The sequence below is a fragment of the Mirounga leonina genome, unplaced genomic scaffold (assembly GCF_011800145.1).
Source record: "Mirounga leonina isolate KUSES-001 unplaced genomic scaffold, KU_Mleo_1.0 Mir_174, whole genome shotgun sequence".
In the NCBI taxonomy this organism is placed as follows: Eukaryota; Metazoa; Chordata; class Mammalia; order Carnivora; family Phocidae; genus Mirounga; species Mirounga leonina.
In genome coordinates this window covers 77,187,366-77,208,945 of record NW_023270451.1, presented here as the reverse complement: position 1 = coordinate 77,208,945, position 21,580 = coordinate 77,187,366, and the positions used below count along the sequence as shown (strand labels likewise).

At 47.1% G+C, this 21,580-nt stretch overlaps 1 protein-coding gene across 4 annotated transcripts in view; it reads left to right on the top strand.

The window, feature by feature from the left end:
- DENND2A (DENN domain containing 2A) overlaps positions 1 to 21,580 on the top strand; it is a 96,630-nt gene that overhangs the window by 55,646 nt on the left and 19,404 nt on the right. For all 4 annotated transcript variants that reach the window (XM_035021231.1, XM_035021232.1, XM_035021235.1 and 1 more), the window contains 8 exons: positions 922 to 1,015; positions 1,549 to 1,599; positions 2,743 to 2,930; positions 8,275 to 8,384; positions 9,343 to 9,412; positions 10,531 to 10,608; positions 15,870 to 16,010; positions 17,382 to 17,530. In XM_035021231.1, coding sequence (XP_034877122.1) covers positions 922 to 1,015; positions 1,549 to 1,599; positions 2,743 to 2,930; positions 8,275 to 8,384; positions 9,343 to 9,412; positions 10,531 to 10,608; positions 15,870 to 16,010; positions 17,382 to 17,530 — 881 coding nt within the window. The remainder of the gene's footprint in view (positions 1 to 921; positions 1,016 to 1,548; positions 1,600 to 2,742; positions 2,931 to 8,274; positions 8,385 to 9,342; positions 9,413 to 10,530; positions 10,609 to 15,869; positions 16,011 to 17,381; positions 17,531 to 21,580) is intronic.

Genomic DNA, 21,580 nt, shown 5'->3' with positions numbered 1-21,580 from the left:
GAGCATGTGGCTCTTGATCTCGGGGTCATGGTTTTGAGCCTCACGTTGGGTGTAGAAATTACTAAAAATAAACTTTAATTAATTAATTAATTTAATTAAAATCATTGGCTTGCCTTGACTATGCATGGGTAGACTTCCCCTTCTCGCAATCAGGTGGGGCCCAGGGAGCTTCCACTCTTGAAATTTGCAGGCGGTGCTGGAAAGCCTGGTGGGTAGTGACCCGGGGTTTCGGTGGGAAGTGACCGGGGTTTCTGTGGCAGATGGGTCTGCTAGAGTCAGCGTGGAAAATGTGCTGCTGAGTAGTGGTGCCTGCTGAGCAGTAGGAGAGATCACCAAAGGCCTCCATGAGTGTGGATGAGCGCTCCCCTGCAAGAAGGGGGGTGTGCTGCGTCTGCTGGGTGCAGGGCACCACCATGCAGCCCCAAGCTAGAACTCGAAATGCACCGTAAGCCCTGCCCCCTTGCCGCCCAGTGCCGCTCAGACGGTCTTTGGCACGGTTCCTACAAAAGGGGCCCTGCCTGGGAGGCTTTTTATTTTTGCTGTCTCTTCCTTTTCTGTTTTTTTTTCCCCCCCCGGGGTGGGGAGGCAAAGGCTCTCCCCAAGCCACAGTGACATGGAGGCATCGAAGGGGGAGCAGTCGTCACACAATTAGCCAATGAAATTGTCTCCCTGTGTCCCCGCTGCCTGCGTTAGTATATTTAGACATCACCCGTTCACACATCAGTGAGGCTGGCAGCCTCCTTTAGTGTTCTTGAAAGTCATGTTCCTGTCTGGTAGAAAAGAGTAGTCGAAAGATGCCAGTGGACCAGTGGGAACCGGCTCCTCCCTCCTTCCCCGGGCCTTAGATCGTCCCAGAAGAGAACGAGCAGTAGAGGAATCCCAGCTGCTAACACTGCCTTTTCTTCTCCCTGCATCTGGCAGCTGGTGTTGCGAATCAATGCCATTTATGAGGCCCGGAGAGGGAAGAAACGCGTGAAGAGGCTCTCCCAGTCCACGGAGAGCGGCTCGGGAAAAGGTACTGTCCACCGTCCCACCTCCCCCACCTATGTGAAAACAAGAGTCTTCCTAAAAGAGGCTTCCTGTTGTTTGGGGTTGGCTCACCAAAGAGGAGAACAAGGTGGGGCTTTGTAAATACCTCCTGTTGTCCTTGGGACCGCGGGACAGCGAAGAGCCAGGAATGCGCTCAGCCTGGTGGTGCATCCTCTGGTCCTGTTTCACTGTCCGTCAGGCCAGCCCAGGGCTGTGGGCTCTGGCTCACCCTGGGAGCTGCCTTCTTTGCTTCCCATGCATATAAGGAGCGGTCTCTGCTATATTACCAGATATAGGTACCATCTGAACTAGAGCCACATTAATTTGGAAATTATATTTAGTTGGACGAAGACCTAGTTTGTCCATTACGTTTAAATCACCAGAAAGAAAGTAGCCCCTCTGAAGTAGAAATCTTGGATTTGTGTCACTTCATACAAAAGGTTTTCTTATTAGAAAAACTCACATGAGCAACTTTCCTCCTATTGCCATTTTTAATTTGTTGTTTGTTTTTCTGTCTAGTGACAGATGAGAACAGTGAGTCTGACAGTGACACGGAAGAGAAGCTGAAAGGTGAGAAGACCAGCTGCCGTGCATGGCACAGGCAGGGGCTGGGGAGCTACCAAGATGGCCCTTCCTGCTTAATGTGAGGGACGGGACAGAGCGTCCTTGCACGAGCTTGTTGGGCAAGGCGTGAACGTCTGAGGGGATGGGGGACCCACGGGATGCGTGGGGGCCGGTCAGTCCTGAGCATGACCGGCATGGGCCTGTTCGGTCACTGAGTCTGTGGCTGTAGAGATGCAGGGTGGCTACGTCTACAGTGGCCCCGTTGCCGTGCCTTTCCGTTATTGGTGTTTTCCACACCTGGGATGTACAGCGCAGCTGGTCTGGGGTTCCAGACACCTGGGCTCTTGTCCCACTCCTGTGAAAATTGCTGTAGGACCAGAAGGAAATCACTTAAGATCTCAGGGCCTCTAATTTCTCATCTGTCAAATGAAGTCACTGAAATAATTGGTCTCTGTAGATCTAAATTCGGTGACTTTGGTCTAGGCTTCAGTGAGTTTTCCACAATTTCTCAGACCCCAGGGGGAAGCCCAGGAAAGCCATAGTCCAGGCCTGCTGAGTGAGGTGATGGAGACCCGTGCGGTCAGCGGCCCTGCCTCATTCATCTCTCACACCCCGTGCTCCCTGGCCCACCTCTAGGATGAAACAAGCCCGTTTCCATCACAGACAACAGCGGCAGGAGGGAAGGCAAGCGGGAGCTCCTGAGTTAGTCATGGCTCTGCCCGGTCTGTCATGCAGATGATGCCAAAGTTTCCCGCTCGCAAAGCTCTGTGGTCTGGATTTTGTCACATCCCACAAACTGAAAGATGAAGGGAGTGTGTGAGGGGAGGAGTCAGTGTCTCCACCCCATCTGACAGAGCGACACAAGGATGACTCAAGCCACTGTCCCCAGTCCACCCAGCCAGCCCATGGCAGAGCAAAGCCCCGCGTTCCAGGCTTCTGCACCCCTATTAGCCTGGCGGCCCATCCAGTGTGGTTCCCCCCAAGTTTGGCAAGAACCCCAAAGAGTTTTGTACTCATTTGTTAAAGGTGGAACACTTGTAGGATCAGAAGGAGTACTCTGAGCCGGGAACCACACAAGCTGTCACAGCTCTGTGCGGTTCCACGTCAGAAGGAGAGACGCCCAGGCGCTCACTCGCCCTCTCTCCCCAGCTCACAGCCAGCGCCTGGTCAATGTGAAGTCCCGCCTGAAGCACGCTCCTAGATACCCGTGCCTTGACCGGGAGCTCATGGAGTACCAGCAGAGGCAGCTGTTCGAGTACTTCGTGGTCGTGTCCCTGCACAAGAAGCAGGCCGGGGCTGCGTATGTGCCAGAACTCACCCAGCAGTTCCCTCTCAAGGTACAGGGCGGCCCGGCCTCGGCGGCCTGCGAGGGGGACTGTAGCACTCGTGCCCACATCTTGTTGGGACTCGCGGTTTCCGGGAGGTACGGGAGTCTGAGGAACACTCAGTGTCTAGAATCTTGAACCATGAGTCCCCATTGGGTATAGCAAATGAAAAAAGCTGCCGCTGGAGAATTTTGGAGGTCCCAGGTGGTGAGGGATTTGAAGACTCAAAGTACAGACAAAAACACTTACTCACTTCCTGTGGTGACTATGCCATCCTCTTCATCCTCCCCGTCTCCTTATCCAGCCACATCTCTTTCCAAGCTGTCCTAGAAGCATCTTTCCCATCAGCCACACAGCTCTCCCCAGGGAGGGCTATGTTTGTGTCCATGCCAAACATCTGTACGTGCACCATGTACCCCTGGATGTGTGCACTAGATTTCTGTTCTGTTCTAACATGGTTCATGAAATGGCCCTCAGAAAGCCTAAAATGGCATGACCGATAATGTATAAATTTATGCATTCTTAGGCTTTGATGCCAGTATTAAAGAGGCTCTTTTCAGTCCCACCAGAATTTACTGAGACCCTATTACATTCAAGCTGTTTTCTGCTTGGCCCCATCATTACAAAGATGAGCAAAATGTGTTTCCTGTCCTCAAGAAGCCCATACTCTGACAGGAAGGCAAAAGATAAGCATACAAAGACTCATGAGGTAGAATGTGATACCATGCACAGTTCATACAATGAAGGTGCTCGGAGGCAGGGGGCGGGGAGGGTGTACTGTCCTGGTGCCCTCAGGGGCCTCCCTTTGCTGCCACCACCCACACATAATCCCAGTATCTGTGGAGGCCTGGGTCTCCTCCTATCCTGGGCCAGCTTCCTTCTGTCCTGCCCACGGTGGTCCAGTGCAGCAATCAAGTCCTGTCCTTGGAATTTAGGATGGAAACTGTATAAATGAAGTAAGCCATGGGCACTAGCCCTCCTAACTGGCTCTGTTGACCTTCCTTTAGCTGACCTCCAAGGATGATCCCCTGAAAATCCCTATACTATAGGTATGCCCACATTTATTTATTTGTTTCTAAAATATTTTATTTATTTATTTGAGAGAGAAGGAGAGGGGGGTACAGAGGGAGAAGGGGAGAGAGAATCTCAAGCAGACTCTGCTGAAAGCAGAGCGCAACGCAAGGCTCGCTTTCACAACCCTGAGATCGTGACCTGAGCTGAAATCAAGAGTTGGACTCTTAACCGACTGAGCCACCCAGGCGCCCCGTAGGTATGCCCACATTTAGTTGAGGCCCACACGGAGAGAGCACCAAGGCACGAAGGACTGTTTTTATCCTGTTTACTTCCCTCGGGGCGTAGCACAATGTTGTACACGTGGCAATACTTAATCAATGTTTCAGGAACAAAGACATTAATTCATGAATGAATGAATGAATGAATCACCATAACTATTGAATGCTTGTAGTTTCCAACCTGGAATCCCCAGGCTCTTAGACATCCACATTAAAACTTCTTTGAGCAGAAACTTATATAGTCATTATTGGAAAGGGGACCAATCTGGAAATGTATCAAGAAAAAGTTATCTATAATCCCACTCCACAGAGATAATCGATGTTAGCATTTTATTATGTTTTCTCCCAGACTTTTCTCACAGTGTAATTTTCTGACAAAACTGGTGTTATACACTGTATAATTTTTGCATCATGTTTTGTAAACATATCATTATTTAGAAACATATTTAATATAAATTCTAAAGCTTTTTTTTTTTTAATTATATAAACTCTGTTATGTGGGTATGCCCTAATCTGTTTAACCAGTCTCTTTCTGTTGGAAATGTATCTTGTTGCCAGTGTTTCTTTAGATATATATTTTAAATGTTATGTGATCATTCTGTACATGCATTTTTTGCAGATCAGGCTATTTTATATCTTCTTGCCTTTGCTCTTTCTCTGTCAGAAGTACCTTTTCCTCCTTTCTCTTTCTCATGAGTTTTATCCCCCATTTCTATAGTCACCTTGACCAAGACTTACCCTCCGTATTTGCACACTAGAGATCATGCCTGCCATGTTCCACTAAAATGCTCAATATCATGTAATTATCTTTATGACAATTCATGGAGACTGGGAAATTTTCCAGCCATTTATGATTGCTTGTATTTGTGAGAGACATCTCCATGTCTCACTTCCTGTAAATGAGTGTATGTGCATATAAGAGCACATATGTACCCATATGGGTTGATAACTCCTATGTTGATGATAGCATGTATAGGCACATGTGTGTTCACACGTATTTGTGTGTATCGTGCATGTGATCCGAGGGCGGGTATATCCAAATGGATGGGCCATGTCAAAAAGTGCTAGAACTTGCCTCCCTACAAGGCCTACTCTGCAGTTCTCTAATGGTTTCCACTGTGGAGAAATGTCCCCGTTCTTTCCTTTTGTATTCTTTATAGTTGATGGCCCTTCCCTCTGTGGTGATTAATGACCCCTTCCAACAACTACACCCAGCTGGTATTTGCTTCTCTGTGAGACTGTCCAAGGGTAGTCAAAATTATTGCTTTGGCAACAGTCTGAGCTAGTGAATTATCAACTCAAAAACTGCTCCAGGACCAGCTGGAATCTTCTGGGTCATGGAGGGAAGAGAGTATCATTATATAGAAAAGAGACAGTGACTACTGATTCTGAAGGAGGAAAACCAAAAGACAGTTACTAATTGGCTTTAAGTCTATAAATGGTGGCTGTGTTTCATTCATTGATAGTTGTCTCAACCATTAATATTAATAGCAGCTTTAATTTTATTTGCTGTAGCCTAAGGGAAAACATACTAGAAGTAGGTTTTAAAATTGAAAAAAAATCAGCCCAGTGCTGTATTCCTTTGGATACTCTCTTTAGAGACCTTCCCTCTCTGACATTTGGTGTCCTGGGGAAGGCTTCTAGATCCTCTGGGAAGCATTCAACAGTGTTGGTGGTCTGCAGACTTCAGAAGCTGTCTGCAAAGCTGGTTTGAGGTGGAGGTCAATGGCAAGCTCTGAGAGACAAAATAAGAAATTGGTGGAAAATATTACAGAAAGAATTTAGGTTAGCATTACAGTTTTCTAACTTCAGAAATTCAGACTCCAAATATTTGGTACATCAAATTACTGAAGGTAACTTGAGCATAATGTTTTTCTTTAACTCTTTATAAAGAAAAGTTAACAAGTATAAATGTGTCAATAACAACAACAGAAGCCAGCCATTCTTCCCAACACTTTAGAAGTACAAATTTATAAACAAATATGCTAATTACTGATTATTCCTTTTTGTTTCCTAAACTTGAACCTATAGTGCTTCATTTTTAACATGGCACAAAAATATACAACATAGGGGCGCCTGGGGGGCTCAGTCGGTTAAGCATCTGCCTTCAGCTCAGGTCAGGATCCCAGGGTCCTGGGATCGAGCCCCGCATCGGACTCCCTGCTCAGCGGGGAGCCTGTTTCTCCCTCTCCCACTCCCCCTGCTTGTGTTCCCTCTCTCGCTGTGTCTCTCTGTCAAGTAAATAAATAAAATCTTTAAAAATGTATATATATATATACACACACACACATATATACACACACACGCACACACACAACATAAAATTCACCCTCCCAACATTTCCAAGTATATAGAACAGTGTTGTCAACTGCACGCACATTATTTTCAGTAGATCCGCAGAATGGGGTGCAAAGCACAGACTCCTGTTCATACACAAATAAGTAAACACATGGCTTTAAATACAATCTTAAATTAGACTTTAAAGATTGTATGTATTTATTTGAGAAAGAAGAGCAAGAGAGAGATTGAAAGAGCAAGCATGAGCGGGGGAGGAATAGAGGAAAAGGGAGAAGCAGACTCTCTGCTGAACAGGAAGCCCAATGCGGGGCTCAATCCTGGGACTCCGGGATCATGACCTGAGCCGAAGGCAGACGCTTAACCACCTGACCCACCCAGGCACCCCTGTTCTGTTTTTTTAACAAGAGGATACTCATTCAGTCTATGATGTCAAATAAATCAGAGAGAGAGAGACTAAAGATTAAGATTCCTAGCTAGAGGGGCACCTGCATGGCTCAGTCAGTTGAGCATCCAACTCTTGATTTCAGGTCAGGTCATGATCTCAGGGTCGTGGGATCAAGCCCCCCTTCAAGTTACACACTCAGTGCAGAGTCTTCTTGTCCCTCTCCCTCTGCTCCTCCCCACTGCAATCTCTCTCTCAGGAAAAGTTAAAAAAAAAACAAAACAAAACAAGAAAAACCATCCCTAGCTAGATTCCACACTAAGTATGTGACCATGGACATATCACTTAACATGTCAGGGCTATTTCCTTCTCTAAAATAAGAATGTGACACTGGATGATGTCTCATTTCCTTTCAGTTCTGACATTCAAGGACAATGAAATTAATTGAAGTTTAGTGTATAATGTAATTTAACTGGATGTATTCACTAAGAAATGTTACAAAATGTCTTTGCCTGGATCGAGGAAGAGCAGCTTTCAGGGGCCCAGAGGTTGGAAGACCAGATTCAAGGCTCTGCCTTGCAGATTCAGAGTCTCCTATTTGGAGGGGATTGGTTTGACACTTTTTCCTTATTGGTTAAAATAGTTATAGTCCAGGGGCACCTGGGTGGCTCAGTCGGTTAATCGTCTGCCTTCAGTTCAGGTCAGAGCCCATAATCCTGGGATTAAGTCCCGTGTCGGGCTCCCTATTCAGTGGGGAGCCTGCTTCTCCCTCTCTCTCTGCCGCTTCCCTTGCTTGTGCTCTCTCACGCTCTCTCTCTGTGTCAAATAAGTAAATAAAATCTTTTAAAAAATAATAAAAAATAAAATATAGTCCAAAAAAATATACAAAAAATAAAATAAATAAAACAGTTATATTCCAGAATGTTAGACATCAAGAATATTTCTCTAGGGGCGCCTGGGTGGCTCAGTCGTTAAGCGTCTGCCTTCGGCTCAGGTCGTGATCCCAGGGTCCTGGGATCGAGCCCCGCATCGGGCTCCCTGCTCAGCGGGAGGCCTGCTTCTCCCTCTCCCACTCCCCCTGCTTGTGTTTCCTCTCTCGCTGTGTCTCTCTCTTCAAATAAATAAATAAAATCTTTAAAAAAAAAAAAAAAAGAATATTTCTCTAAAACACACTATTTTGTTTTCTCCTGACTTCTCCCATAAGACTAGAGTTGACAGTGCCCTGGGAAAAAAAGGCCCCAGCAGACTGAGCTACAGACCCTTCCTAGGTTAAGGTGGTGGTCTCAACTGTGGGCAGGTGGAAGATGTGGTCTTGCCAAGCATCTGCCTTTCTCTCCCAAGCTGGGGTTTATTCCCCAACCTTCTCTCACCCTTCTCACTGCAGTTGGAAAGGTCTTTCAAGTTCATGAGAGAGTCTGAGGACCAGCTGAAGGCTATCCCTCAGTTCTGTTTCCCTGATGCCAAGGACTGGACTCCTGTCCAGCAATTTACCAGGTATGTGCAGGCATCTCCCTTCCCCACCCCCAAAGGCTCGGCAAGAACCAGGGAGAGGTCATAGAGGACAGACGCCATAATTCGGTTTTACTGCCAGCAATCCTGATGGGCCCCAGGCTAGAGACTTTCCCCACCGGTGTTTTAAAACTTCCCTGAAGATAAGAACCACCTGGCTAAATATGCAGATTCCCAGCCTCCCACTCAATCTGGGCATATGTTTGGTTCATAAGCCTCTGTGAAGGGCAAAAGTAATTCTTCGTCTAGGAGAAACTAGAGGAACATTGCCCGTCAGCCTTCCTGGTCCGTGCTCTGGAATCATTTAATAGCAGCCCATCTAGCTGTCAACTCAGACTGTGATAGCTTTACGTTTCTGCTCTAACCGTGTTGTTACGCACCAGTATTTTTTTTATCAGATGTTTCAGCAATTGACCAAACTCAGGGGGCTGCATAGCCTGTATTTGAGGCATACTGTGCTCCCCGGGTTGGCTCAGCAGTCCCTCAGGGCGTCCAAGCCTCGGGGGGCTCTGGAGAGACAGTTCTCCGGGAGGGTCACCCCAGGGGCAGTTTCAAGAGGGACACAGAACTGTCCCCTCTCCGGCTGCTCCTTCACTGAGTCACATCCCTAGAACGGCGGATGCCCTCCACCCTGGAGCTCACGGAGGGCCGTAGTCACAACCGATGCTCTGTAAGTGACTGCCGTTCTTGGGCAACGGGGCGGTCAGGTGATGGAGCGCTATGAGACCTCATCCTTTCAGGATGCGGTGACACTTTAGGTCTCCTTCTCCCTCACACAGACCCCAAAACTACAGGCGCACAGAGTCCTCGCACAGAGATGGACAGGCAGGACAGGGAGCCGCCCTTTTTGACAGCCCCTCCAGAATGTCCCCCGGTTGCTCTCTAACCAGGTGTCTTTTGTTTTGTTTTGCTATGTAATGTACTTTTGTTTCCCCAACCGCAGTGAAACCTTCTCATTTGTCTTAACTGGAGAAGATGGGAGCAGACGGTTCGGTTACTGCCGAAGACTGCTGGTTAGTACAGTCTTCTGTTGGTCTGCCAGCGCTCTGGGCAGCCCTGCGCAGCACTGGGTCCTGGGGCTCCACCGTGTGCCATGAGAGCAGAGGCAGGAAGTGTGACAGGTTCATCAGCGGAGTTAAAAACATGGAAGATTTGGGGATTCATCGAAATCTTACTGGTAGAAAGGAACAAGAACTCTGTCTCCCTTAGAGAGAAAATACTTCCTCCATTATTTTCCCTGCCAAATAAAAGACCTTTCTGTCCTTAAGCCAAATATTCTAATAAAACATGCTAAACAGACCCAGAGAGCTTATAGCGCACACATTCATAACGGTTGCTAAAGGCCAAAGAAGGATAGTTCTGTTGTTCATACTACAGATCATTCAAGAATGTGTTCTTCAGAACAATCACCTTTACAAGTGATGATTGTATTCCAATGAAATGATCATGCTAACCCATTTTAGAGCTTGTCTTTTTGAGACCCATTCTTTTGAAAATCTTTAACAGAAGCAAATCATTTTCCACTCAGTGTATTTGAATCTTCAAAATAAGTTGATATAATTTAGAGTCAGGATAATGCACAGCACATAGTAGGTATTCAATAAATATTTGTTGAATTAATTAGTGAATAAAAAGCATAGATAACAATTTAAAAAGTGAAATGGATAATAAGTTTTGGTAATGAAATTACTTTGACATATTGAGATTGATTTTCATTTTGGTTGGAAAATTACCTTAAAAGGCAGGTTCCAAAAAGGATATTCAGAAATGATTTCTGGTTTGGAATTACCATTATAATAAACAACATTTGGTTTCAAGGTAACTCCTTAAGAGGGACCACAGTGATTTCGGTAAACAAGTTAAGCCTCCTTACTTTACGGTTCCATAGGCCATATTGAGCACCTACTGTGCGCACGACACCCTTGATTTGGTCCCTTCAGGAGACTATAAATATATATACTGCGTGACCAGAAGTGCTTCCCACCTATAAAATGGGGTATTGGTAACTACTTACTTGGGTTTTCAAAAGCTGGAGTGGGGAAACATCTGGCACATGATAGGCACTTAAAAATGTTTGGGTTCTCTACTTTGAGATGGTAACACTCACGATTTCCTTGTTTCACACCAAAAGCCTGGTGGCAAAGGGAAGCGTCTCCCTGAAGTTTACTGCATCGTGAGCCGCCTGGGATGCTTCAGCCTCTTTTCAAAGGTGAGGCCTCAGAGGGGGGAGGAAGGGAAGGCAAGGCAGAGCCCGGGAGGACACAGGAAACACCTGGACTCCTGGTGCTTTTGTAATCATATCCCCACATAGTTTCCTTCCCACTTCCTCCCCCATCACCTCCTCTGTTCTCTTATCATTAGTACCCGCAGTGAGAGCCAGTGAAGGTCAGGGCCCAGAGAGAGGCAGTTGGGGAAGAGGCAAAGTAATTACAGAGGATGGAAGGGGCAGAGGATCTTCCCAGAATATTCCTTGTGTTTTACTTTCTTACTTCTAAGCATTGTCCTTTGTCATACTCGCTTTTGCATGACAAAGAGGCCACTTGGATGGATGGATGTATAAGTATGTATATATGTGTGGTGTGTGTGAGATATTTATTATTGTAGTAGTGCTCTAAATGGATCAAAACCTTGGGGTGCCTGGGTGGCTCAGATGGTTAAGCGTCTGCCTTCGGCTCAGGTCATGATCTCAGGGTCCTGGGATCGAGCCCCGCATCGGGCTCCCTGCTTGGGTGGGGAGCCTGCTTCTCCCTCTACCTCTACTGTTCCCCCTGCTTGTGCTCTTTCGCTCTGTCAAATAAATAAATAAAATCTTTAAAATAAATAAATAAATGGATCAGGTGCCTGGGTGGCTCAGTTGGTTAAGCGACTGCCTTCGGCTCAGGTCATGATCCTGGAGTCCCGGGATCGAGTCCCGCATCGGGCTCCCTGCTCGGCGGGGAGTCTGCTTCTCCCTCTGACCCTCCTCCCTCTCATGGTCTCTGTCTCTCATTCTCTCTGTCTCAAATAAATAAATAAAATCTTTAAAAATAATAAATAAAATAAATAAATAAATGGATCAAAATCTTAATACAATCTGGTCCTCTTTTTGGGAAGATGAGCCAGTGTATCAAGACCTAGGAATTGCCATACTGAATTGGCTCACCCACCCCACTATTCTGGGTGGACAGAGGAGCTAATTGCTATTGTGTATGATGATAATCTCAAAAATTAGGTATAATCCAACATTCATTTCCTACATTAACCAGACATGAGTATCTAATCCATAAAGTGATTTTAAATTCTCCTTGAGCATTTCTTTCTGAGCTTTCTTTCGGAGAATTGAAGTCCTGTGTCTATTGTCCACGGATGGCAAACAGCACTTCCTGAAAGCGTTCCGAAACATGTCTGCCTCCTGGCCACCTTCCACTTACCTCAGAGGAAGCCTGATCTATACTGATCTAGTGTAACCTCTTGCCTTGGTAGAACTTATACTTCTGGGCAAGTGTGTTAGAAATAAAGAATGATATCGATGTATCTGTGTTCCTGCCTCCCCTCTGCTGGGGTGGTAAGCCTTTTACACAGAAGTTGGTCACTTAGAGGCTCTAGGACAGTTATGCATTACTGCTCACGTAGGTCTCTCCCAAGGGGTTGTTTAAATGTGGAAATAAGGCTGTGTCATAGCCTTTGCTGTTGTGAGAATGCTACAGAAGGTAGAAGTAAAACAGCTGAGTTAGCCCAGCATCCAGTGGTGCCTTTGGAATTCACGTGAGCTCCATTGTTTTGTCATGGACGGGGGATGACAAGCAAGTCAACATACTAACAGTGTGTGATGCACAGTTCTGTGTTTTCGTAGCATTTTTGTGACTAGAGATATTATGGGAGTGTGATGTGATGCCATGCCAAAGACCAAACAGTAAATATGCTGGATAGAACCAGAAACAGAGCTTTGGCAAACTGATCTCTAAAACTCGAGCTATTTCCAGGTGAGGGACTAGGATGGCTAAAATGACAAATTGTCCTGTTGTACAGAGAAAGGAATCAGGGTTGTGAGTTCAAGCCCCACATTGAAAAACAAAAACAGAAAACGAAGGGAGGAGGGAAGGGGAATCCTGTTCAAGAAGAGCTCTCAAAATCTCTGAAGAAAAGTATACCATTAAGTATCACTAACAGTCATGCCGAGTAACAAACCACAGTGGCTTAAAGCACCAGTCATTTATTCTTACAGACGCGCAGATCAGCTGGCCTCAGCTCGGCTTTTCTCCACTGGGCTCACTCGTGCGTTGGGGGTAGGCTGGGAGTTGGCTGACTCAGGCAGCCCGGGCTCTGCTGTCGGCTGCCAGTCTGGGGTTGGGCCTAGTCCACATGTCTGTCTTCCTCCTTAGACAGGGAGCTGGCCCAGGTGTGCAGTTCTTGTGCCTGAGGCAGAGGCCCAAGTGGGCAAGCAGAAACACATAAGACAGGCCTCCTAAGGCCCAGGTTTCAAACTGGTGCACTGTCACTTCTGCTTCAGTGTTCCTCATCCATTCTTTATTACCCCCTAACCAGCCTTTTAAGATGTTTTTTCCCTGAATTGCCTCCCCACCCCCAAAAGATTCTTTTTAATTTTTTGTCATGTTATTTTTTAACATGCTAAAATAAACATAACATAAAAGTTACTATTTTAGCCATTTTTTAAAGATTTTATTTTTAAGTAATCTCTACACCCAAGATGGGGCTCAAACTCACAACCCTCAGATCAAGAGTTGCATGCTCTACCGACTAAGCCAGCCAGATGCCCCTATTTTAGCCATTTTTAGGTGTACAGTTGATTAGCATTATGTTCATTCACATTGTGTATAACTGTCACCATCATCCATCTCCAGAATTTTTGATATCTCTGAACCAAAACTCTGCACCCATTAAACACTAACTCCCCATTCCCTTCTTTCCCTAGTCCTGGCAACCACCATTCTACTTTCTGTCTCTATGAATCTGATCACTGCAGGATCTCATGTAAATGGAATCATATATTTATCCTTCTGTGACTGACTTATATTCACTTAGCATATGTCCTCAAGGTTCATCAATATTGGAGCATATGTCATAATTTCCTTCCTTTTTAAAGCTGAATAACAGTCTATTATTTATATATATCACATTTTCTTTATCTGTCCATCAGTTTATTAGATGAACATTTGTGTTGTTTCCACATTTTAGTTATTGTGAATTATGCTGCTATGAACATGGCCATTCAGATATCTGAGTCCCTGCTTTCAAATATTTGGGCTATGTATCCATAAGTGTGGAATTACTGGATTATATGGTAATTCTATATTTAATTTTTTGAAGAATTACCATATATACGATCTTTTTAATTTTAATAATAAATTTCATTTAACCCACATATCCAAAATATTATTTTTTCAACATATAATCCATATGGTCATTGATAGTTTACATCCTTAATTTTGTATTCTGAAATCTACTGAGGATTTTACACTTTACAACACACCTCAATTCAGACTCGCCATATTTCAAGGGTTCAATGGCTACACGTGTATTAATATAAATGGTATTTTTATTTAAACTCTTTGGTCCGGGGTGCCTGGGTGGCTCAGTCGTTAAGCATCTGCCTCCAGCTCAGGTCATGATCCCAGAGTCCTGGGATCGAGCCCCGCGTCAGGCTTCCTGCTCCGCGGGAAGCCTGCTTCTCCTTCTCCCACTCCCCCTGCTTGTGTTCCCTCTCTCACTGTGTCTCTTTCTGTCAAATAAATAAATAAAATCTTTAAAAATAAAAAAAAATTAATTAATTAAAAATAAACTCTTTGGTCCACAACTAGATTATGGAGGGTCTTGCATTTAGATTTTTTTTTCAAATAACAGTTTTATTGATGGGGCGCCTGGGTGGCTCAGTTGTTAAGTGTCTGCCTTCGGCTCAGGTCATGATCCCAGGGTCCTGGGATCAAGCCCCGCATCGGGCTCCCTGCTCAGCGGGAAGCCTGCTTCTCCCTCTCCCATTCCCCCTGCTTGTGTTCCCTCTCTCGCTCTGTCTCTCTCTGTCAAACAAAATCTTTAAAAAAAATAAAATAAAATAACAGTTTTATTGAAATATAGTTTGTAAAACATAAAATTTGCCCATTTAAAATCTAGGATTCAGTGGCTTTTAAAGCATATCCACACAGTTGTATAACGATCACCACATTTATAGGACATTTTTATCACCCCAGCAAGCAACACCTGTAGCCATGAGCAGTCACTTTCCAACCCTAGTAACGACCAATCTGCTTTCAGTCTCTATGGATTTGCCTGTTCTGGACATTTTATCCAAGTGGAATCATACAAAAGTGGCCTTCTGTGACTGGTGTCTTTGACTTAGCCTAATCTTTTCAAGGTTCATCCATGTTGTAGCATGAATCAGTATCTCATTCCTTTTTATGGCTGATAATGGTATATAATGGAATATCACATTTTGTTTATCCATTCATCAGTTGATGGACATTTAGGTTACTTCCCCTTTTTGACTATTATGAATAATTCTGCTATGAACATTAATACACTAGTTCTTGTTTTTTTTTTTTTTAAGATTTATTTATCTTAGAGAGAGAGAGAGAGCACGCGGGGGTGGGGCAGAGGGAGAGGGAGAGAGAATCTCAAGCATACTCTATGCTGATTGTGAGCTCGCTGACATGGGGCTTGATCTCACCACCCTGAGATCATGACCTGAGCTGAAATCAAGAGTCAGACGCCTAACTGACTGTGCCACCCAGGCACCCCAATGTACACACATTTGTGTGAACATGTTTTCATTTCTGTTGGTAAATATCCAGAAGTGTAATGGCTAAGTCATATGGAAGCACTATCTTTAACCTTTTAAGGTACTGCCAGACGGCTTAGCAAAGGGGCTTCACTAGTTTACATTCCCACCAGCAGTACATGAGGGTTCCAATTTCTCCTCTTCCTCACCAACACTTGCTATTGTCTATCTTTTGGTCATAGCCATCCTAATGGGTGTGAAGTGGTATCTTGTTGTGATTTTGGTTTGCACTTCCGTAATGGCTACCCTCAGAGATATTTTAACTCCACAGATACGCTGTAGATCTTTTTAGGTACTGTGGGCTTTTAAAGGGCTACAAACCATTATAATATCTAAGTTTTTTTCAGCATCACCCCCAAGAACCAATTTTTATCCCCTTGGGGCAATATTGCTCCCAGTGAGAATGCATGTATTAGGCCAGTAAGTTAAGTGGCCAAACCCAAAGTCAAGGGGATCAAGGAACTTCACCACTTTAGTGAGAAGAACTGCAAAGGCACATGGCAAAGGAGTGGGTACATAGAGAGGAGATTTGAGGCAATAACATATGGGGTGAAAACACTTTAAGTTTGGCCTGATGAGGACAGCAGGGCTTCCCCATAATTCTTTAGTCACGGTGGCAGGCCCATTTCATCGAAAACGGAGTGATATCTTGGTGCCCTGACTTCAGGATAGCTAAGCTGCTTTTGTGACCCTTGCAGATCTTGGATGAGGTGGAAAAACGGCGAGGCATTTCTCCTGCCCTGGTACAGCCCCTCATGAGGAGTGTCATGGAAGCCCCTTTCCCAGCACTGGGCAAAACCATCGTTGTCAAGAACTTCTTGCCAGGATCGGGAACTGAGGTAAGTCATCAGATTCCTATTGTCTCCTAGGGGAGAGAATGGCTCAGACCAAACGGCTGGCTTTCAGAGGTCCGTTACATCACTGAATGTGACATCAGACATCATAAAATCCACCCTAAGTCCTGTCCCTCCGTTCCAGGGTTTAGTCCCAGAGAACAAGCCCCAGAGCTGTGCCATGGCAGCACATGGTGTTTCTTTGCATGACATTGGTGTTACAGGTGAGGGAACTGGATCCTTAGCTTCTCTTATTAGCCAATTACACTTATAGGTTGTATTTGAACCTATTTACATTTTGGGTCTCCATCACCTCTGTAACTTCATAATGTAAAACAGATTATTTTCAGGGAAGACAAGCGTACATACTACTTTTTATTCACCTCTCTAGGACTTTGAGGTACGTCCCTTTCCTTGGCTGGGTTGGAACTTAATGCAGGACTTTATTTGCATCCTTCCCATTCCCTTCATATGGCTCTGTAGATATCACTAGGCAGATTCCATTCAGCCTTGAGTCTCTAGTTGCAAAAGTCCTCGAAAAAGCAGCTCTGGATACAGGTGAGGGATTAAGGATAGGTCTAGGGTATTCTGGAACAACTCAATTTCCCAGAACAGAGGGAAGCATTCTCCGTGTTGCTGGAGAACCCTGTAGTATCCTATACCAGATGCAGGTGGCTTGGCCATAAGGATGTTAACATTAGTGAGCCCCACTATGGGGGCAGCACTGGGCAGGTGCCATGCTCAGAGTAAAACACCAGTCTCTGCTCACTGTGAAGGAGTCAGCTATTTAAAGGGAAAAACACACATGAGCAGTGACTTGAGATGAATTTGGGAACATTTCAACGAGTACAGAATGAGAAGATGTGCCCACTAAGCATATAAGCCGTCAGACACATCATAAGGAAAGGATTGGTATGGGGTTGGGTTTATTGAGAAATGCCTTCCAGAGGAGTTGAGTCCGGAAAGTGCTGCTTGGATCTGTTGGTCCTTCTGCGTGAGCCTGTGACTCCATTCCAGCAGGTAATATTCCCTCGTGAGGCAGAGACACTTTCCTGTGGGACTCTAAGTGATAGGACATCAACAGTCATGGAACTCCCGGGGAGGGGGATGGTCCAGACATGTCACTGTCAGGCAGAGCCTCCAAGCATTTGGGGCCACGGGCCATTGATTCTGCCATCCAGTGTCCCCACCTCCATCTGAACGTTCCTCACACTCAACTGTGAGAAAGAGTTCGTACCAAATGTACCTGCTCCCTCAGTGTCCTAGGATCTTTCTTTTCCCCAATCACTTTTGCCTTCCTCGTTTTCTTTCCCTCTTCCTCTGCAAATGGCTCACCCCTGCTGAGGACCTCCTCATGGCTGCTCTGTTCCCCGGCAGGTGATTGAACTGTGCCGCCCACTGGACTCCCGGCTTGAGCACGTAGACTTTGAGTCTCTCTTCTCCTCTCTCAGCGTCCGCCACCTGCTCTGTGTGTTTGCCTCCCTGCTTCTGGAAAGAAGGATCATCTTCATCGCAGACAAGCTCAGGTACCTGCCTTGACCATTTCTACTAGAGTGTCTGAATGACAGTCGGAGGACTGTCTGGAGCGTGGGGGGCAGGTGACTGCCCAGGACTGCAGAGGAAGCCCCTCTGAGGGAAGAGTGCAGACCAGTGGGCCGCGAGGATGGGAGGTTTATAAGGCACACTGGTTCTGTAAAACAACGTAAGCCTGCGCTTCTCTGTGCTACTTATCTGATATTCAGCCTACCTTTCATCATTCCGCGGGGTGCTGGGCGCTCTGCTGTGGGCTAAAGGCACAAGGGTAAAGCGCAGAGCTGTACTCACGGTTTTCAGTCCAGGTGGGGTGGGGGATGGAGGCGTGAGCAGAGCCCCTGGGACTGTGCCGTTGAGGCTTACCGGAGTGGCATGTTCTGGACACCAAGGAGGGCACTTACGCTCAGAGGAGGCCACTTCTGGGTGAGTCCTGAGACTAAGAGCAAGTAGAAAGCACATTCCAGGCTAAAGGAGCTATAGCTATCTAGACAAAGGAAAGGAGACAGGAGGCCGAGCGTGTCACCTTCAGAAACTTGTAAAGCAGTTCACTACAGCTAAGCAGACGAAGGAAGGCGGAGTGGGGGGCAAGGGGCCAAGGTTCACAGAGGCCTGCAGGGCTGTGCTAAACACAGATGGATCCCTACGGTGGATAAATGACACAGAATCACACACACCTGCTCACTGCATGGTAGGATGCCCCCCATGTCCTAAGGGACACGTTCAGTGATTTGCAAAGCCCAAGTCACAAATCAAAGAAGAGCCAGAGGAGATGCAGATAGGGATTTGAGTGAATTCTGAATTAAAAAAGAAAAAAAAAGAATTCCTGGCATTTTCATCGCTTCAGAACACTGAATCAGAGGCTTCTTTGCTCCGGAACTGAGGGCACAGCAGCATGGCTGGTGACTGCCCCTCCAGGAAGGGCTGAGATGGGCGCGCCAACCAGGGAAAGCAGATGAGGCCAACCGAGGAGTCCAGCCAGAAAGAAGAAATGCCAAAAACACACAAATCAAAGAACCGTGGCTTGGAGAGGAAAGAGGACTCCCAAATCTGGAAAACAAAAGGGAGGAAGAAGAACAGGGAAAGAAGAACGGAAAGGACAGAGGAATGAATGTGGAGCTCATCAGGAACGTGGAAGGAAATGGAATCCAGTCCTCTCCTCCCACTCCAGCCCATCTGGTCATCTTGGTGATGCTCCTCTTTGGACAGCAGCCACTTAGCTATTCCCAGCCTGCTCCCCCCCCCCCCCCCCCTGGTTTTTAGTGAGCTCTTCACTGTTACTGTCATGCTTCTTGCACTCCCCAGTGCACTGGGGTCCGCGCAGGAAGCAGGCCGGCTCTCAGCCTGCAGCTGGTGCTGGGAGTGGGCAGCTCTCCAAGCTCACTGGGCACTGGGGAATTCAGGCGGGAGAGTTATAAGGTTGGGGCTCTGGAAGCGAAAGATGAGTAATAACCCTTCAGTGACCAGGGTCGGGTTTCATCGAGTAGCTGTCTGTCTGCTCTGGAAGCTCTACTCTGTCCCCGGAAGTAGAATTCTCAGGCTCCACCGTGGGGGAGGGGAAAGTGATGGCTCTCAGGAAGGCCAAGGCAAGAAGTGAAGGCCAGCCCAGTAAACCTGCTGCCCACCCAGACTGGACATGGGGCCAAGCAGTCCCTTCAGGAGCTTGCTGCCGGGTTGAAGATGGTAGGCTTGGGAAGGTGCCTCCTGAGAAAATGTCTGGGAAGACGGGCATGGCTGGAGAGGAGCGTGCCCTCCCCAGGCTTCCCTCCCCAACAAAGGAGAACACGAAAGAGAGGTACAATGAGAGAGAGGGTGGGAATAGAAAGGGTCAAAGACAGATGCATCCCTGAAGGACAGCAGAGGGGATGGGTCAGGCTTAGGGTATGAAGACTCCTGGAAATGCTGTGACGAAGATGTCTGGAGGGGACTTGCCCACCTCTCCCTCCAGCCTGGACAGATTTCTGGGTTGACAGACTGAAGCCCGTTCCCCAGAGCTGCTGTAACAAGAGACAAAGGAAGGTGAAGGGACTCCATCCCTGAGAATGGACCCTGCCCCGTGGCTGCATCTGGGTTGCTTCTCCCAGCTCCTCCCCTCCTGCTCAGCTTTACTGCGGGGACAGGTCACCGATGTGGTCGGATTGGAGGGGACTTCAAAGTGTCTCTCCTCGCCCCACTTTCCATGATGCCTGGTGTTCTGCCCTTAGAGACGGAGTCCCTTCGAACAGCAGACCGCCATGAGAGGGCAGAGGGGGTAAAACGCCAGCTACAGCTGCTGCAGGGACAGAGTCCAGAGCCAGGCCATGGCGCAGTTAACCACTGTGTGAGTGTGTGTGTGTGTGTGTGTGTGTGTGTGTGTGTGTAACACCTTAATTACCTTTATAGACCCTTTAGAGCTTTCATACTTGCACATCCGTCTCATCACATGGGATGCAGGGCCCCGGGGTGCTTCCCCGGAGGAGGGAGGAAGCCTGAGCATCCTCAGCTGTGGGCCTGGGCCTCCTCATTTATGAAACCAGGGCTCATCTGCACCCAGGCCCCTCGTCACTGCGACTTGTGACAGCCCCCATGTCATGTTGTCCCCAAAGGCAGCCAGCCCCTGCTTTTCCTGTTACAAATGCCTCGAAGTATTCTCTCTCTTGCCCCATAAATTATCTTTCCATCCAATGCCCAGGCAGACCTGAAGAGATGGAAAAATAAATAAATAAAGGCCCATAGAGCTGAGGCCAGAAAAGAAGGAATCGCAGCATGAGCAAGCCTGATGACAGGAACAACACCGCCACCACAAAGAACACTGGAATGTTGCCTCTGGGCCCGGCTCTTGGAAGGGGTTGATCTGTACTCTTTCAGGCTCCTGACAACTCAGTCAGATAGCTTCTATTATTAGGAAACTAAGAAGCACACAAAGGTTAAGTCACTTTGCTCAAGCAAACCAGTGGTTAGTGGGAGGGCTGGGACGCAGGCAGCTTGGCTCCAGAGAAAATGAGAAGGGAGGAGGAGGAGCACGCCACGTGGTCTGGCGGGGGGAAGGGCAACCTCTTTGACCCCCATCTACAGAAATATATAAGGAAAGTCTTTTTTAAAACATGCCGTTGAGACCCCTTGTGTGCTTGGCATCAGGCTAGAATTGTGTACTGAAGAAGCTAAGACTTCTGTGCTTTTCTCCCCAAGCCCTCCCTCTCTGTGGCCTTCAGCTGGGGCCCAGTGAGGCTGGTGGGACCGGGCGACCCCACAGTCTCTCCTCGCTCTGAAATTCTCTCACTCCACAGGCCAGAGTGCTCGGGACCTCCTGGAACCGTGCTCCTTCGTGCCTTGCCCTCCCTTTGATCCTGGCCCAGAACCTGCTAAGGGTATTATTCCTGACCCCACCTCCTCAGGCGTCCTGTGCTTGCCAGAGTGTCCCAGGGGACGACCACCTCATGTGCCCAACTGTGCAGTGGGGGGGAGGACTGTCTAATGCCTGCAGGACCCCTCTGGCTCAAATGCTATGTGATTCTATGAACATGCTGCTGAGGGAAAGTCAGCCCCAACACCCCACCTCTCCCTGAGCTCCATAGGCTCACTCCCCTCCCGGCTTCGTCTGGTTCAGTAGAAATCACCTGGGTAGCTACTGGGGCCTTCCTTAGAGCGATTCCAGTCCCTGACACTTCAGAGCTGTGTGACGCCCAAGTAACTGTGCATGCACATCTAATTCCCTTCTTAACGTTCTTGGGTTAGAGTTAAATTACGCACCGTGTTGTGGGTCCTCTCCAGGATGCCCAGGCCTCTGCTCTAGACTGTGCTCAGAAGTCGGGGCGTCTCTGCACCTCCTTTTACAGCTTACACTGTCTACTTCTGGAGACCTCGGTGTCAGGTCTCTCTGACCCTCCGTGGTGACCCCTTCCCTAACAGGCCAACTGAGCCAGTACAGGGAAATCTGGCTCACCTGTAAGAAAGTGACACAGCTGGGGCTCCTGGCTGGCTCAGTCAGTGGAGCCTGCGACTCTTGATCTTAGGGTTGTAAGTTTGAATCCCACATTGGTGTAGAGATTACTTAAAAATAAAATCTT